The sequence below is a fragment of the Martes martes genome, assembly GCF_963455335.1.
Source record: "Martes martes genome assembly, chromosome: 1".
NCBI lineage: Eukaryota > Metazoa > Chordata > Mammalia > Carnivora > Mustelidae > Martes > Martes martes.
Genome location: NC_137888.1, coordinates 95,005,984 through 95,024,401, shown reverse-complemented (window position 1 = coordinate 95,024,401; position 18,418 = coordinate 95,005,984). Strand labels below are relative to the sequence as shown.

Below are 18,418 nucleotides of genomic sequence, written 5' to 3'. Positions count from 1 at the left end.
CTCCATAATAGAAACTCTGTAACTTTCTCAAGATGTGGTACTATAAAACCACTTTAAAAAGTATTGATATGAGAGAAAGCTAGGATGTAATGTTATGACAATAAATCAAGATAGTATGGAGCACTTGGGTGGCTCAGATGGTTAAGCATCTGCCTTCAGCTCAGGTGATGAGGTCCTTGGATCAAGCTCCGTGTCAGGCCCCCAGCTCAGTGCGGAGTCTGCTTTTCCCTCTCCCTCTGCCTCTTCCCCAGCTTGTGCTCTCCCTGTCTCTCTCAAATGAATAAATAAAATATCTTAAAAAATCAAGATAGTAAACAGCATATATAGCATAATAACTTTTATGCAGGCTACACACACATACACACACACAGCAAAACACACATAAGATAGAAAGCTAAGTTTTTAAAGTGGTGTCTATTGGGGAATATGAAAAATAAGTAATATTTTCCTGAATATTCTTTGGTTTGAAGTTTTAAATTTAGGACCATGCTTTGTTTTAAAGTTTTAACTGTCAAATCATATAAACATTTTACATATTAAAAAATAAAATTTAGGGCACGTGGCTGGCTCAGTTAGTAGAGCATGAGACTCTTGATCTCTGAGTTGTGAGTTCTGAGCCCCACATTGGGTGTAGGATTTACTTTAAAAAAATAAATTTAAATTTTAAAATAATAATATTAAAATTGAGTGCCTGAGTGGTCCAGGAGATTGTCTGCCTTTGGCTCAGGTCATCATCTCAGAGTCCTGGGATCGAGCCCCACATTGGGCTCCCTGCTCATCATGGGAGTCTGCTTCTCCCTCTCCTTTTGTCCCTCTCCTTGCTCATTCTCTCTCCCTCTCTCTCTAATAAATAAATAAAATCTTTAAACAATATAATACTAAAATTGAGAGTAAATGGAACAAATAAGTCTGACCATATGTCAAATTTATAACATAATCACAGATAGAAAAGCATTATTTCAAGTAATTTTAGAATATAATAGCCATATACACTTGGGATATATTTCAAGGAAAAAGAAAACTGAAAGAAAATCTCAAACTTTATTTGTCAAGTTAACTATTAGTGGTAATGCTGATGTTATCAGCTTGAAATCATTTAGTGAATATTATAATAAATAATTATGCTTATACATAATGGTTAGTGTAAGTATAAAATCAAATAGATTGAGTAAATAATTGGAAATTGAAGTATCTATATAAACATGACCTCTTCATTTTTATATGGAAATAATTTCAAAATTAAAGTTGTAAGAATAGTATAAAGAAAATCTTTTAACCCATTTCCTCAATTCATTATTAATATTTCACTCTATTTGCTTTATCATTTGCTCTATTTATCTACATACACATATATTTTTCAGAAGCATGTACATAAATCATGGTTGAGTGTATATTTTTAAGAACAAGGGTATTTTCTTTCACATAATTACCAACTTCAGTAAACTTAACATGGATTCAATACTTCAACGCGCAATATTCTTTGATTTGTCAATTGACCCAATATTGTCCTTCATTGCAGTTTTTTTTCCCCTCCAGCTTAGCATCCAGTCTAGAATCAGGAATTAGAGTCAGAGGTTGCACTTCTTTGGTCTCCTTTAGTCTGGAACATTTTCTTTCTTTCTTAATATTTTATTTATTTATTTATTTGACAGAGAAAGAGCACAAGGAGGGAGAGGAGCAGAGGGAGATGGAAAAGCAGACTCTCCACTGAGCAGAGAGTCATTGCCTTCCCTTCCCCCCCAGGGCTTGATCCCAGAACCCTGGGATCATGACCTAAGTGGAAGGCAGATGCTAACAGACTGAGCCACCCAGGGCACCCAGTCTGGAATATTTTCTCAGTCTTTCTTTGTTTTATAAAAAACTGACTATTGGGGAGAATTTTTAGAATAGAATATTCCTCATTTAGAATTTGTCTGGTGTACCTTATGATTAGATTGAGGTTGTACATTCCTACCTAGCATATTATATAAGTGACTTTCTGTCCTTCCCAGATTATCACATGGGTGGTATTAATTTTAATCACTTGATAAGGGCACTTTTGATTCCTCTACTGTATCATCATCATTATCATCTCACGATTTTTTAAAAAACATGTTTTAGCTCTGTCCATAGACAGGGTTTTGTCCCTAATGCTCCAGGGGCAATAACCACCCCTACTACCCAAATTTAGGTCTCTAAATGCCAATCCCCAATAGAAGGTACCAGAAATTCTTAGAGAAACGGCTACCCCCAGGTCTAGAGTAGGGAATTTATAAGGTGAGCTGGAGTATCTTATTGTACCACAAAGCAAGGAAGTTCTCAAAATTTAAGTGAGTTATGTCAAAAGACTCTGGAACCTTTCAAGCTGGTTCCAGAGTCTTTTGACATGACTCACTTAAATTTTGAGAATTGGGGCAGCAAAAAGAGAAAAAGAAATAACCATAATTGGTTGGTATTCATTGACTATAAAAAATCCAAAGATCCATGATAATACACCATTCAAAGGACAAGGATGCTGGGCTTATTTGCTCCAATGTGCCTTTGTGCCCTTGTCTGAACAGTTGAGCATGTTTTGCTTAATCTGACAAAACTCAACTTCATCTTTCTTTCTTTCTTTCTAGATTTAATTTATTTATTTGAGAGAGAAAACCCAAGCAGGGTGAAGGGGCAGAGGGAGAAACAGGTTCTCCTCTAAGCAGGGAGCCTGATGGGGTGCTCGATCTGGGCACTCTTCGGGATCATGAACTGAACTGAAGGCAGATGCTTAACTGGCTGAGCCACCCAGTTCTGGTGCCCCAGAACTCAACTTTCAAGATCCCACTCAGATACCACTTTCTCTTAGAAGCCTTCTCTAAATCTCTCTGTAGTTCATTGTTTCTCCATATTTCAATGGAGCTCATTGTATCTGCTTCTTCAAATACATGTACAGACTGTACTGGAATTGCTTTTTAACTATATTTTTCTCTCTAGACTGTAAGTAAATAAATACAAGACCTGTCTGGGTGTTATTTATTTTGTTATTCTGCCTGCCTAGCACACACTTATAGACAATTTTATCTATTATATAACATTATGTGTTGTGAATGAAAGGACCAATTTCAATATTATCCCTTGTTTCTTCTTCATTGCATAATCCAGATTTGTCTATATTTTAGAAAATGATTGGGTGCAGTTAAACAGCTAGCTATTTTAGTCAACATGCCCAATTTTTATCACCATAGATTTTTGAAAAAGATTTCTCCATCTGTCATCAAGTGCTTCAGCTCTATATAGGCTAGAAATATGCCCCCACCGTCTTTTTCTGATTTTTATTCTTAGACAGTAACTTCCTACACTACTTTTATTTATCCCAGTCTATTTTCTCCCTCTAAAGATCTGTCTGCACACATAGATCTACTGATAATGGAGGGTAGAAAGTGTTGAAGTCCACTGTAACTGGTGGCCTGACCTAGTTGTAAACTTTTTGAAGATAGTAGTTAGTAGTTTGAAGTAAGTTTTTTAAAATGTCGGTTTAGTACAATATCTGTAACACACCTCCTCAGTGTGTTCTCTAGTAGCTTGCCTGTGTCAAACCTTCCTCATGCACTCTCTCACTATGTGTGCAATCTTTCATGTATGTGTGGAAATATCCAGACTTAGGTCTTTGTGGACTTCTAAGCATTAACAATTGAAATGCTAGATATGATGTAAAACATCTGTCAAAGTCATGTGCAAATCCACTAAAGTGCTTCAGGAAAACCTAACAGTGAAAGGATTCTCATTTAGGCCGGGGGCGGGTGAGAACAGTAGGTGCGGTCAGCGCGGCCCTTCATGTGCCTGGTTCTCGGGAGGAAACTCCCCGGGCTCTGCGTGGAGCAGGACTGACGTGCTGAGGCGCAAGTGGAAAGAGGTGAGAAGTCTTGGCCGCAGCTACCAGAGTCCTGGAGAGATGTAAGAAGGGACCGGCCGCTGGCCGCGGTGCTGAACACGCTGTCGGGTTGTTCCCAAGATGCCGGGCTAGAAGAGACCAAGCGGGTTGGTGAGATCGCTGGCAGTCGCTAGCCTCAGATCTTAGGTTGTCGATTTCCTAGCTCCGGACAGGGTACATACAGGTCGCGCTCAGGGGCGTCACCTTGCAAGTGGCCTCGGACGCATTTCCACCGGGCACAGATCCTGCCCCTCAACAGCAAACCCAATAACAGTAACGCAGCCCATATATATATATATATATATATATTTTTAATTGAGATCCAGCTGTGTCCCCCGACACTTGACACCCACTCCCAGTGGCCCTCAAAACGTCCTCGCAGTTTAAAATAAAAAGGTTGTTGACCTTGCCCGTGTGGACACAGTTACACAAAACTCAGTGATGCCTCAAAAAAATGTTTACTGCTCACCCTCTACGTGCCAGCCTCACAGCCTGTGCTCCTCCTGCTTTGCCTGCTACACTCCACCAGGTCCCATTCCTTTTGCTCCTCGTTGCTCCACTCGGAGATTTGCAGAGGGCAAAATAATCTCTTATACAACATACCCCTTACCACCGCAGAGGTGAAGGACTGTACAAAGGGCTGGGATTCAGATCAGAGTTTATTCACATATCTTGTCCTTCACTCTCAGAAGTCCAAATCCGGAGGGAGACCCAAGTTTAGTCCCTGAGCCCCCAAATCACTGTGTGACCTTGGACAAGTGGCCACACGACTCTGCGCATATTTCTCTTTGTTAAAACGACCAAAGGTTCTAGAATTGCCCGAGGTTCTTCCCAGGTGTGCACCGGTCTCATCTCAGGTCAGCATACAAACACTGGGTCCTTTATTCCCCGTCCTCTCGCCCTTCTGCAAGTCGGGTGGGGCACGGTTGCTTCCTCTCCCCACCAGGTCCATTACCAACTCTTACTCCTTTTTGAGGAAGAACTCGGTTTCTGGCAACTGAAGACCTTGTTCTCCCCGCCACTCCCACCATCCCCGCCCCCCCCACCATCCCCGCCCCCACCTCCGGGTGTGACCTGCCCTTCTGGACCACACTAACAGCGCTCAAGGCTGGAAAGAGAGCTCCTTTCTCTCTCATTTCGCAGTGCGGGGTCTCCGAGGCCGCCGCGCGCCAGGACACTTTAGGAACTGCGAGATGCGGCTGGAGCAAGAGGCAGGCGGGCAGGCGAGCCAGGACTAGCGGGGTTGTCCCGGTGACAGGTACGTGAGTACGGGCCAGCTAGGGGCTAGTTTGGGTGAGATCATGGGGAAAAATAGAGGCTCCAGAAAGACCGGTGGGTCACTCTGTCCTCACCACCAGTGCGTGCGTGTGCATGTGTGCGTGTGTGTCTGTGTGTGTGTCCCTCCCTTCCCCCCTTTTCGCCCCAAGCTCTCAATCTCACTTTCTCCCTAAGCTTCTGCCTCTCACTTCCCTCTCTTTCCTCTCCAAGCATCCTCCCTGCGACCCAGCGGCGGCTCCTCGTTCGCACTCTCCCGCGCCTAAGGGGACCTTCTGAGGCCAGCCGCGGCCAGCTTCTGAGCGCAGTCGCATCCCAGAGCCAGTTAAGCCGAGGCGGCAGCATGTGGAACGCGACTCCGAGCGAGGAGCCCGGGTACAACCTCACGCTGCCGGACCTAGGCTGGGATGCTCCCCCCGACAACGACTCCCTGACCGACGAGCTCCTGCCACTCTTCCCCGCGCCACTGCTTGCCGGCGTCACCGCCACCTGCGTGGCACTCTTTGTGGTGGGCATCGCGGGCAACCTGCTCACCATGCTGGTGGTGTCGCGCTTCCGCGAGCTGCGCACCACCACCAACCTCTACCTGTCCAGCATGGCCTTCTCCGACCTACTTATCTTCCTCTGCATGCCCCTCGACCTAGTCCGCCTGTGGCAGTACCGGCCCTGGAACTTCGGCGACCTGCTCTGCAAACTCTTCCAGTTCGTCAGCGAGAGCTGCACCTACGCCACGGTGCTCACCATCACCGCGCTGAGCGTCGAGCGCTACTTCGCCATCTGCTTTCCGCTGCGGGCCAAGGTGGTAGTCACCAAGGGCCGGGTGAAGCTGGTCATCCTGGTCATCTGGGCCGTGGCCTTCTGCAGCGCCGGGCCCATCTTCGTGCTGGTCGGGGTGGAGCACGAGAACGGCACCGACCCTCGGGACACTAACGAGTGTCGCGCCACCGAGTTCGCCGTGCGCTCAGGACTGCTCACCGTCATGGTGTGGGTATCCAGCGTCTTCTTCTTCCTGCCCGTCTTCTGCCTCACTGTGCTCTACAGCCTCATCGGCAGGAAGCTGTGGCGAAGAAAGCGGGGCGAGGCGGCGGTGGGCGCCTCGCTAAGGGACCAGAACCACAAGCAAACCGTGAAAATGCTGGGTGGGTCTCAGTGCGCCCTCGGCCGCGCTCTCCCGGGTTCTCCCCTCTCCCTTTGCCTTCCCTCCTTTCCTCTTCTTCCTGTCCTCTACCTCCTTCCCCTGTTCTCGGTCTCTATCTGCATGTCTTTATCAGTTTCTGTCTTGAGCTTGCTCTTTGGTTTCTCAGTTTCTCCGTGGTGTATGCCCCCCCCCCCCGTGTGTGTGTGTGTGTGTTTTGGTTTTTGTTTGTTGGTTTGTTTGTTGCTGTTTCTGTCTTTATCTGTCTTCCCCCATCCCCTTTATCACTGTTTTCACTCTCTTTTCCTCTCTACCTCTTTGTGTCTTTTTCTTCTGATTTCTCCTTTTTCAGGGAAAGGTGTTCCCCCCTACACACACTTTATAGTTCCCGTAAGTGAGTTTTATCAGCCCAGAGACATTGCTTCAAAACTGAGATACTTCATAAAAGTCCACTGTAGTCTTTAAGTGTTAAAGGCGAGGTTAAGCTTCCTGCCTCAATTTGTGGATACCTAAGTTGCATGACAAAAACAGGCATGGGCTTGGGGGAGGAGTAGCCATTGGATCTAGAAAGCATTTGGTGGTAAATTGAACCAAAGATATGATCAATGTGGATAATTCTGCCAGAGATGATTCACCCTTCTTTCAGCATTGTGGTATGCTTTCTGACCTGCATTTTTCCCCAGGTAATTGCATTCCTTCTGTTTACCCTGCTGCTGTTTATATAGCTTTGAAAGGAAGTCAATGACAAATACCTGCTGGAGTCTCCATTTGTTTTCATGACCTGGTATTTCTGCCTGTAGGATAGTTCAGGATAATACAGGATAACTGAGATAGGTAGGCTTCTCCCAACATGAGAAAAAAAAGACTTTGTAAGCTGACGGGACTTGCTATCCCTCCCTAAATGGTCGTTCAAAAAACATCTAGGTGCAGCATCATGACTGGAATGTACTGCATATTTGCTACACAAGTTTAATGGACAAGTGAAGTAATACAAAATGTGTTCACATCCACGCAAAACATTAATTCTGTTGGCTTTTTCAAAGCCAGATTCTTTACATTTTATTATTCCTCATTATAGTCCAACATTTTGTATTTATTTGCTTAGTTAGTGCTTCTTAGAAGTCGTTCTAGGTTGATTTTTGTATTTGTAATTTTACAGCTCCTGGAATCTTGTATATTAAGGTGATACAGCTTTTTCAAAGAATGCAGAAAAATTTTTACTTGCTAGACCAGTGATTCTCACAACATGACTAAAAGATTGTAAACCTGCTAGTGCCCTCCTGGGAATTCTAATATTCCTGTTGCTACGGTGGCCAACAGTTGTTACTATGCAACTTAGTTTTGAGAATAAGTTTAATAACCTCCTCCAATTTTATTTTTAAGCTGTTCATTGTCCTCACTGGTGTCTCAACACCAATGTTAATTTTCTTTTGCCTTGACCTTATAAAGGGACTCGCTAAAATGGTACGAGTACTGTAGCATTATTTTCTGTTATTTTTCCTTTGATTTCTGCATTTTAAAAACTTACCTAGAAATTCAGAGGGCTTGGACAAAAATTCTATTCCCTGTGTAAAATGAAGACTCGGATGGATGATAATTAGTTAGTGGGTTTTATGGTCTTTTATAACTTACTTATGTCTACCGTAGGTGACAAGGTATCATGCATTTCAGTCACTCTCCATCCTGACTGCATATTCAGTCTTTCGTGAAACTTTTAAAAAGAAAAGAGAAAAGCAGTTGTCCTGGTCTCCTTTCTAAAGATCCTAATTTTACAAGTCTGTACTATATACAAGGAATCTGTGCCCGCAGGAAACTCTACTACGTAGCTGTGGTTGAGTATGGCCCTGTACTTCGTATTTGTTTGGTAGTATCTGGCACAGGTGAAATGGGGACTATTGTGAATAAATTGTTGAGTCAATATGTCAATCTAGTCATAAAAACCACTCAAATGGTTGTTAAGTAGAAATGATTAGGAAGCTCAATAAAAATGGATGAACTGTTAGTACAGACAGACCTAATCTTGGTAAAAAGTAGAAATAGGGACAAGCAGAACATAATGTTTCTCTGAAGTCAACGGTGATACTATACATAAAACAAAACCATGGTTTCAAAATAGAATGTGACTTGCTATGACATTTCTTGAGCTCACACTCTCTCTCCTGTTGTCCTTTTAGCTGTCGTGGTGTTTGCTTTCATCCTCTGCTGGCTGCCCTTCCATGTAGGGCGATATTTATTTTCCAAGTCCTTCGAGCCTGGCTCCTTGGAGATTGCTCAGATCAGCCAATACTGCAACCTGGTATCCTTTGTCCTCTTCTACCTCAGTGCTGCCATCAATCCCATTCTCTACAACATCATGTCCAAGAAGTACCGGGTGGCGGTGTTCAAGCTTCTGGGATTTGAACCCTTCTCCCAGAGGAAGCTCTCCACTCTGAAGGATGAAAGCTCTCGGGCCTGGACAGAATCTAGTATGAATACATGACCATGCACATTGCTGAGCAAAGTCATCGCTTATTCTAAACCAGAAGTCATAGCACAGCAGAACTTGGGAAGAAGTTGAAGGTTAATTTTGGAAATAGGAACACACAGCTCTGGAAACAATTGGGAAGAAAGAAAAGATGGAACTTGTAGTGTGTGAGCAGTTGGATTGATTGCACACTCATCAGTGCTCTCATATACTATTTCTGCATATTCACTGTCTTATGATTTTGCATTCTGCTGTTGGTGCTAGCAAAGATTCTGCAATTTGGAGAAAGGAGGATGGGCAGAGAGAACGACTAGGGCACTTCTTACTGAGTAAATACTAAATCTGATTTACTTTTTCATAATGATAACAAATTTTGATTAAGAGAATGACATTAAAATAAAACATTTAAAACATAACTTTTAAATACTAGAAATTTTCATATAGCTCCAGATCAGTGCTGTCCAAGAGAAATATAATGCAAGGCACTTAAGTAGTCAATATAAAGCTTATTAATGAGAATTTTACCTTCTTATTTTTGGGTACAGAGCCTCTGAAATGTTCTTTACATTTGCAGCACACCTTATTTGGATTTGAAGTTTTCACCACTTATACTTAATGAATTTAGGTTTTATAAAATTTGCTGATGAGAAAGTAGATTCATGAGTCTAAGTTGTCTAAACACACCTAAAAGTTTTCCCATAACTAAAATCACTATTATAATTCTTTAAATTTGAAATGAGTTAAAATAAAAAATTCAGTTCTTCAAGTTGCACAAGTCACCTTTCAAGTGTTCAACAGCCAAATGCGACTAATGGTTACCATAGTGGACAGTGTAGTTCTAGAGTATATGTAAAATTATTGTTAATCTTATAAAAATGTTTACAAATAAAACTCATTCCCTGAAATGTTCTTTATAGTGAACGTAGTAGGATGTTAGCGTGATAAATCCTCAAAATTACACCCTTCTCTTCATATTCCGAAGAAAATGGATATGAAATATAAGACAAATTTTTAAATTAGGTTGAATTACAGGTGTTAATATTCAGGAAATGAGACTTTATAAAAATTATAGAAAATCACAAACTGCCTTATGTGGCTTAACAAAAATGCTTAAGCCAACCATAAGGCTTTGCTTTGTGAATAAAGGGATAATTTATAACTTACTCTGGAAAGCTTACAAGAACTTAGTGAACATAGACATTTTTCAAATGGTGAAAAGTTCAGAATTCCTTAAATGCTACTGCTTATTGATATTCAAAACTTTTAAAAATATTATAGCCATTTATTTCAAAATGCCTATGCCATGTCCTGTCTCCAAATTAGTTTTGCTATTTACATCCCACTGCTTATCTGATGGATATGTTTACTTATATACCCAGTCTCCTTCTGAATCATACTTATGAATGATTAGACACCTCCAACTAAATGTTGAACGTTTGGTCATAAAACTAAAATTTTCTTTCCTATTGACCTTGCTCCCCCCATAGTCAACTTTTTGCATTATTAAACCTATTGTTCTAAAAATGATTTCTTCACAATCCTGTACACTATTAAGTCAGACAAGGAATTCCTACATAAGTTACTGGTTCAACTATGGAACTGAATGAACCAGTTGGGGAGATTATTGCCAATATTGATTTTTCTCCTCTACCAAAAATAAAGATTATTATGCAGAAATAATTGACTATATTAGAAAAATGAAAAACATAATCATAATTAGAAAGATTTCTGGGGGAAGGTATGTTTGAAATCCTTCCTGACACTAAAACTGCACAATCCAGTTAATCTGAATTCAGCACTTTAGCAAATTGTTTTTTCGGTTAATTCTTGGGAAGGCATCAACATTTTTTTAAAGATTTTATTTATTTATTTGACAGAGTTCACAAGTAGGTAGAGAGAGAGAGAGAGGAGGAAGCAGGCTCCCGCTGAACAGAGAGCCTGACACAGGGCTCGATTCCAGGACCCTGAGATCATGACCTGAGCTGAAGGCAGAGGCTTAACCCACTGAGCCACCCAGGTGCCCCAGCATCAACATTTTAAAAAATGCTCTCATTCCTTTAAGCCTGTGAAGTACTAATTAGGTCATTCAGCATTATTGTCTTAAATAGGGCCCAGCAAATCCCAGAGAGGTAATTCACTTTCCCGAAATCTTAGAGTTTTTGTCTACAAGTATATCCTACCTGAGAGAAAACAAACAAAGAAGGCTTGATTTCCATCAGACAGTTGGTTGCTTTGGAGAAAACCAAACCCAACTTTCAGTTAGTTGCCTGCCTATTCAATGGTCTCCCCTTTCTGGTGAGTTCAGGTCTAAAGTCTCAGCCTAAATCAGTTATGGGGCATAGTTTACATAGCAAGGACACCAATGTCCTTCACTGGGGTTGATGAGAGAACTCAGAGATAATATTTAGAGAAATGGATCTTGAATTTGCCCTCCCATCATTGCCTTTTTATTCTTTGTAACATCTTTGTGTCATCCTAAATGTTTAAGACTCAGGGAAAAGAAGAACTTACAAGGAGGAAAATTGTTTCTGAAACTCCATCATTTCACAAGCAGTTAGTATATGCTTGCTATGTTCTAAGCTCTAGAGACTAATAAGCCAAGGATTTTATCTTTAATGAGCTCATGATCACTTCTGTGTTATGTTGCAGTAGGTAATAATAAATACTTTAGGTTATGAAAGAAACATCTCCAGTTGACCATGGATCAAATGATGCTCCAGCGTTTTAAGGGCTGCCTTTTAATCTCCCCTGTATTCGTTGTGTATTTGGCTCAAAATAAATTTAAAATGGGCTGTTCCTACACAAACCAGTCAAATTTGTAGATGTGATTAGCATGTCTGCCAGTGATAAAGACACTCACAGCTTGCTTTGTTAATGTGAAGAAAGTAAAGGAATTGGTTTCACTTGTAATTCATGTTTCCATTTTCCTGGTAATATCAGCAATGAGGTATCTGCCACCACACCTGACCCCAGGTCACAGAATCAGGGGTAGGGTCTTTTTCATTATACAAGGTGACTGTTATATGAGTATGAAATTTTCAGTAATTTCTTTTTTTTTTTTTTTTTTTTTTTTTTTTTTTTTTAAAGATTTTATTTATTTATTTGACAGACAGATCACAAGTAGGCAGAGAGGCAGGCAGAGAGAGAAGGGAGGAAGCAGGCTCCCTGCTGAGCAGAGAGCCCGATGTGGGGCTCGATCCCAGGACGCTGGGATCATGACCTGAGCCGAAGGCAGCGGCTTTAACCCACTGAGCCACCCAGGTGCCCCAGAAATTTTCAGTAATTTCTTTAAAGAGAACATTCTTGCCATGGATAATTTAAAATCATAGTTTTGGGGCAATGACATTTAGAAACACTTTCAGTGACTGGTCAGACTTGGAAACCAATTCTTTATAGGCAACTTTTTATTGTAGTGAAGGTCATCGCGATGGGATTTGACCTGAAACCCCAGCTTTTTCACTCTAATGCTTTTCTTAAGAGGCTGAAACCATTACAATTTAGCTATGATTTTTTTTGCTGTTTTTCATTTATTGATATACTTGTATATAGTTAAAAAAAAAAAAAAAGATCTGTGAGATTTTTTGCAAGACCGGTGCCTGAAAAGACTCACTTGTCTTTTAAAAAACATATGTATATCTTTAAAATGTGACATACATATATACATACATCAAGGTTTTTTTTTCACATTGTCTAAATGAGTAGAATAGAGCTTTCTGCTTTCAGAAACACTGTATCTAATGTAAATAACATCATTAAAGATAAAAATAATGTGTGTCCAATGATCCTCCTCTGATTTCTTTGCAATTTAAATTGCAAGACTGGCCAGGATCTCTCCAGTTATAACTTAACTAGATGATTATTAATCCATGTTAATTCAGTGAATTGATAACACAATTTTTATCTAGAGAATGAGCTGTCAGTCAAAATAGGCAGAAAGTGATGTGCTGGTGGCGAGCACTGGCCCCTTTCAGCTCACTTATTTATTCACATTAAATGCATTCAGTTATGTTGATTCTTGGCAATCATTTAAGTTTGAAAAAGGTGAGGGAGAAAGTTTGCACGAGGCTTATTTTGTGTTTTTCCTTTTGAATGCAAACTCTTGCTGGGTGTTGGAAGCTAGCCATATTGGTTGAGAGAATTATCATCCTTAAAAAAAAATAAAATAAAAATCTCCCTGGTTTATGACCCTTCCAGTTGCCTGGATATTTACTAGATTTCCAGTTACTATTTTATGCTATGGCATAGTATACTCATTACACAAGGGGCTATCAACTAACCCCCAAACTGGCAAAACAGTGAAGCCCCCAGAAAACATGCTTCACGTAACTGCTCAGAAGGTTCTGCCGAAACTTTACAGATGTTCCTCCCAAAAGAAGACTCCCCACGCCCAACCTCTCCCCCCAGTATGAAGAGAGCAGTTTGAAAGGTTTTCTATGATTTTTAACATTTCCAATCCAAACATTTCTCTGGCTCAAACCACAAAAACATTCACAGGTAACACTTGGAGCACTGTAGGTTTAGCCTACTGGAGAGCCCTTGCTCATATACACATATCCAAATAGCATCGTCTCCTATTTCAGACACCTGCTGTATTCTAGGTATTATAGAATTTACAGCTTTGTTGATGTGTATTGTTACAATGTGTCATAAACGTCACTAATGATATTTTGATTTGTGATTCTTTTTACTTAAGTTTTTTGTGAATGTTAAAGTGTTTATAGCTGTCATGTCTTGTGAAATTAGACACTGTTTTTCCTTCCTTTGGGTGTCTTAAACCAAACAATGGCTTAATAAATATATTTTTAAAGCCTATAGAAAATTTCTCCCATGCACAGTTATAAATCTCGGTGCCTGGAATATTTCAGCTCTACTCCTCTCCCAGATTCAGTTCTATTTTGTCTTTTAATTTCTGAAATATGTATTCTGCCACTGTGAGGAGGTGTTTGTTACAGTGAATTTTATTTCCCCAAGGGCTCCGATATTGAATAATGAGTTAAACAATTTCTAAAAAGAAGAAGTGGCTTCCATATTAAGAAAAGTCAAGGACCCTGTGATGGACCGTGACCCCCATGCCCTCTCCATCTCTCTTCCCTGACAACCTGTCACCCCCCAGAGCCAATGGTGTGACAGCTTGCAACATGGGACCCAAAGACCACAAGCTCTTTGAGTCAAAGGAAGAATTCCTATACATCTTATATGCAGTAGTCAGCCACTCACTGAATGTTGGTTGGATAAATGAAGGTTTAAAGACTGTATTATATGTCTCCTGGGCATTAGCTTCTAGGCATATGGATTCCAGGGACCAATAAAATTGAAAACTAAAATTGGAGGACCAATAAAGTGGCCAACTTTAATTTGTGGATTAAAAGACTTTAAAATACCCTACTACCTATTGCCACCATCATTTCTACTTAAGAAAAACATTACAAGTGAATAAAGGATAATCAAGGTGTGAAATTTCAATGTATCCTACATACCACAAAATCATATATATATGCTATTAACATGAGTTCATTACAACTTTAAGGCAGCACCTAAATTAAAATGTATAAATAACACTCAGCAGTGATTACTAATACAGTAAAGTTATCCAACATGGGATTTACTTTTACTGATCTGCTAAGGCCCTTTCCAAAATCTTCCGATCCCTTCTGTCCATCTCTCCTTGAATTCAGTGCCAGCCAGTGCCCCTCACCTTCTCTCATATCTATCCCTGTGGCAAGTATCCTGAGGTCAAAAGAGGAGAGGTCAGCAGGCCTCCCTGGGACTTGGCAGGTCTCACATTCTGAGGCTAGTGTTCAAATGTGGCTTGTTCCTTGTTTCCTGACTCATAGCTCATCATCAACTCCCGATCTCATAGCCAGCTTCATTCAAGGGGTCATCAAAATAATTATAAATCAACACACATCTCCTGAAGAATAGTTTGGCTGTATGCATCGAATACATACAAATTTTGCATACTTCTTGATCCAGTTGTTTCACATCAAGACATAATTACAGAGGAACACAAAGATTTTTTCCGTAACCGTGTTCACTGCTTCTTATTCATGATTTTGAAAACCTGAAAAACCCCAAATGTTGGAGAATGGGGAATTGGTTAAATAAATTCCAGAAATGATAACACTTAACTTTTTAAAATAACACTTAACATTTATACAGTACTGTGATAAGGGCTTTCAGTTCCTGTTCTCACGTAATCATCCCAACATACGTAGGAGGAGGTTTTATTATTATTCCCGTGGGGGGTGAAGGGGTAACTGAGAGTTTTGTCACGTGGCCAGGAAATGGCAGAGCTGGAATTTGACCCCAGACCAGCTAGGTTCTAGTGCTTTCACTTTCTCTAATCTAGAGTACCATGCAGGCATTAAAAATGATTTGTAGGAGAATTTTAATAATGTGGGAAAATGTTTATCTGATATTAGTAAGTTAAAAAAAAAATGTCCCATCCTGTAAAGAAAAGAAAAGAAAAAAAGATGTCCACAGAACCAAAGTCTGAAAAGATCCAGCATAGAAAGTATTAAAAGTATTTTCTGGTCCATGGAAATATTTTCCTCTATTTTTCCATTGTTTCTAACGCTTCTACAAAGACTGTATATTATTCTTATAATAGTGATAAATGGCAAACCACACTACTGCAGTTCAGAGGTTGACTTCCCTCCCAGCCCTGTTCCAGATCGTATTCTCTGCTTTCTCCCTCTAGCACCTTAGCTTTCAGAGTGACATCTTCCATACCCAACACTAACTCCCGCAGCTCCTCACTGGGATACTTGCTCTTCCATGGGAGAAACTTTCTGAGAGGTGGTGAGAGAGAAAAGCCAGGGCTCATCAATCAGGCTTGCATTCCAGTTCCGGAATTTCATTGCTTTGGGCAAGTTCCTTACCCTCCCCTCAACCCCTCTCGCAGGTAAAGTACCCAAACCTAACAGATGCTCATTAAGTGGCTGCCATTATCATTTTGTCACTTGGAATAGCATGAAACAGCCCCATTGTGTGTCTACCCTCCTAGGTGCTCTGTAGCCTAGAATCTTTCTCCTCACTTATCTGTCTGTTCTTGACCCTAGTCAGGCAGAGGTGTCCCCACAACCTTATTGACCATGTACAAATATTTAGAACGGCTGGTAAAAGCAGCTGCAAATTTAAAAATGCTGGGTAATTGCTCTGTTCAGGGTATTGATAAGCTTCTGCCAGTTTTTCAAAATGCAGCTGATATATTTTGGAGTGAACCCTTGGGCCCTCTCCCAGTAGACATTTGCACCTCTATTTATGGAATGAAAAAAACAATTTCAGGCTCAGTCAGCAGGCTGCAGAAGAGAAGGGACAAGAGCTTGGCAAAATCGGTTCCCTGACTGCCTCTCTTCAGGGCCACGTGTTCACTATCTCAGCCTGGATAACTACTTCAGAACCTTTATCACAAAAGCTTCTTTCAGAATTTAAGCTCCAGGAACAAAGCATGAAAAGTGGAGTATGCATAGGCTTTGGAGCCAGACAGTTACAGAATTTTCTCCTGGGAGAAAATTAACCAGCCATGTGACACAGGGCAATCATTTAGCATTAACCTCTCTGGGTTTCTGTTGATTTAATAGTACAATAGATATGATAAAAGTATCTGCTGGTTGTGGGTCTTGACAGATCCAGTGACATAATATATATAAAGGGGCATCATCTGGCACATAGAGGAGCCCAATACACATTAACTTTTTATTACCACAATTTATTAGGTTGTTTACAATCTACAATTTCCAATTTGAGTTTCTTTAGAACAGAGCAAGTCCCCCAAAATTGCATGTGAAGAAACCTGAATGCAGAATCCTTCTGCAGTTTTCATGTCTCCCCAAGCCCAGTTTTGACAGTAGTGTTAACCCACAGCTAATGAAGAGCTTTTTAGCGAGCTGCCTTTATGGAGACTTTCCAAAGAAGTCAGTGTAGTTTTCAAAGAAATAGTGATTCTCCTTTTGCAATCACATTTCATCAATTTAATGTAATTTTAATCAAGCAGTTAGAATAACAAGGGCACTTTGACGGGGACAGATTTGAGAACAAATGACTCAGTTGGTGGAGCAGAAGTGTGAGGGTGTGCTAGAGCGTGGCCTCCCAGCACGTGGCGCGTCCAGGACCTTAGACACAGGGAAGGGAGAACACTGGATCCCAGCAATCCAATTAAGAATACTTCTAACTGCCATTGTAAAATCAGTTTGAATTAGAAACTTTTTTAGCTCCATTCAAAGAGAATAAATCCTAGTAGAGAACATATTAGAGACTGTCTAGAGTCCTAGGGGGCCTAGAAGGTTCCATGCTGTAAGCCAACTCCCACCCATTGGTAGCGGTTCCCAGAAACATTGGCTGAGAAGGGGCATTAGGGAGACAAATGTCCCCGCTGCCTGTGACAGTACTAGTTACTCCTACTGTCCAGGCATCCTGGTTTTGCCTTTATGCTGGATGTTTCTTTTTTTAAGGACTTGTCATTAGTAGTTGCATTAAGGAAAGTTGGGGTGCAGCTGGTAGACCTCCAGTTGATATTTCCAGGTTCTGCCATGGTCTTGTCTCGTGACACACGCAAGGTGCATGTTCCATGAACAGAGTTCTCTCCGTAATACGTGGGGAGCTGAGGGACAACCAACTATAACCCGTCTCTATTTCCAGTAGAGCATGCAAAACACTTGCTGAAAATTGGGGCGCCTGGGTGGCTCAGTGGGTTAAAGCCTCTGCTTTCGGCTCGGGTCATGATCCCAGGGTCCTGGGATCGAGTCCCGCATCGGGCTCTCTGCTCAGCGGGGAGCCTGCTTCCTCCTCTCTCTCTGCCTGCTTGTGATCTCTGTCTGTCAAATAAATAAATTAAAAAAAAAAAAAACACTTGCTGAAAAAAAATGAAGTGCGTTCTAATACACGTTGTAAGGAAAGTCACTTCTTCCCATCTCAGGAGCAGTGTATGTGTGGAGGCAATATGTAACTGCCATTTGGTGGGTTTTTGCCTTCAGTTGTGCCATGGCTTTCAGCGTAATTTTCAAGATGCACAGTGACCAGGCACCCAGTTAACAGGGTCAGTGGGAAATGGGGAGAATTCTAGAAGTATGTGTATTAAATGTGAGAAATAGAGACCAAGCAGTCCTTCTGTCGAGCATGCCCCAAACCCTCTTGTTACAATGCTAACAGGCTTTTTGTTTTGTTGTAAATCTTCTCAAGTCAGTAATTCTTTTAAGAAAACTGTGCCCAAGCCAATCATCTAACACATGGCACTGCTAGAAGATACATTTACATTTCAGTATGTGAAACATAATTTCTTTTAAATAATTATTCTTCTAAATTAATCTTACTCATTGTTGATTCTATAGCTTCCCACACAGGTACCAAAAGTTCATGACTGCTGTTACTGTGTTGGCTCTATTGGCAGATGATGATCTTGGCACAGGTTGAAGGAGGCCAGTTTTATATCTATGCCATCAGACACTTTAAAGAAAAGATTATTTAATCTCACTAGTGGGTTGAGTTTTCTCATCCCATTAATGAAATAAAGCTTTTGGGAGTCATTTTGCCAAAGTGAAGCATCTTATGTTACTGAGAATAATCGTAATTTTGGTTAAACATTTCCCGACGAAGTTTAATGCATTCATTTGGGGGTGATAATACAAACATAATTTTGGTGAGGCAAAGTGCCATGATA

General features: G+C 40.9%; 1 protein-coding gene across 1 annotated transcript; it reads left to right on the top strand.

Moving 5' to 3' along the window:
• Positions 1–5,504: 5,504 nt before the first annotated feature.
• On the top strand, positions 5,505–8,775 carry GHSR (growth hormone secretagogue receptor; the record flags this gene model as incomplete). The annotated part of the gene is made up of 2 exons (XM_080822292.1): positions 5,505–6,300; positions 8,471–8,775. 2 exons carry the CDS (start codon positions 5,505–5,507, stop codon positions 8,773–8,775), a joined length of 1,101 nt encoding a protein of 366 aa, XP_080678418.1.
• Between the last annotated feature and the right edge of the window lie 9,643 nt (positions 8,776–18,418).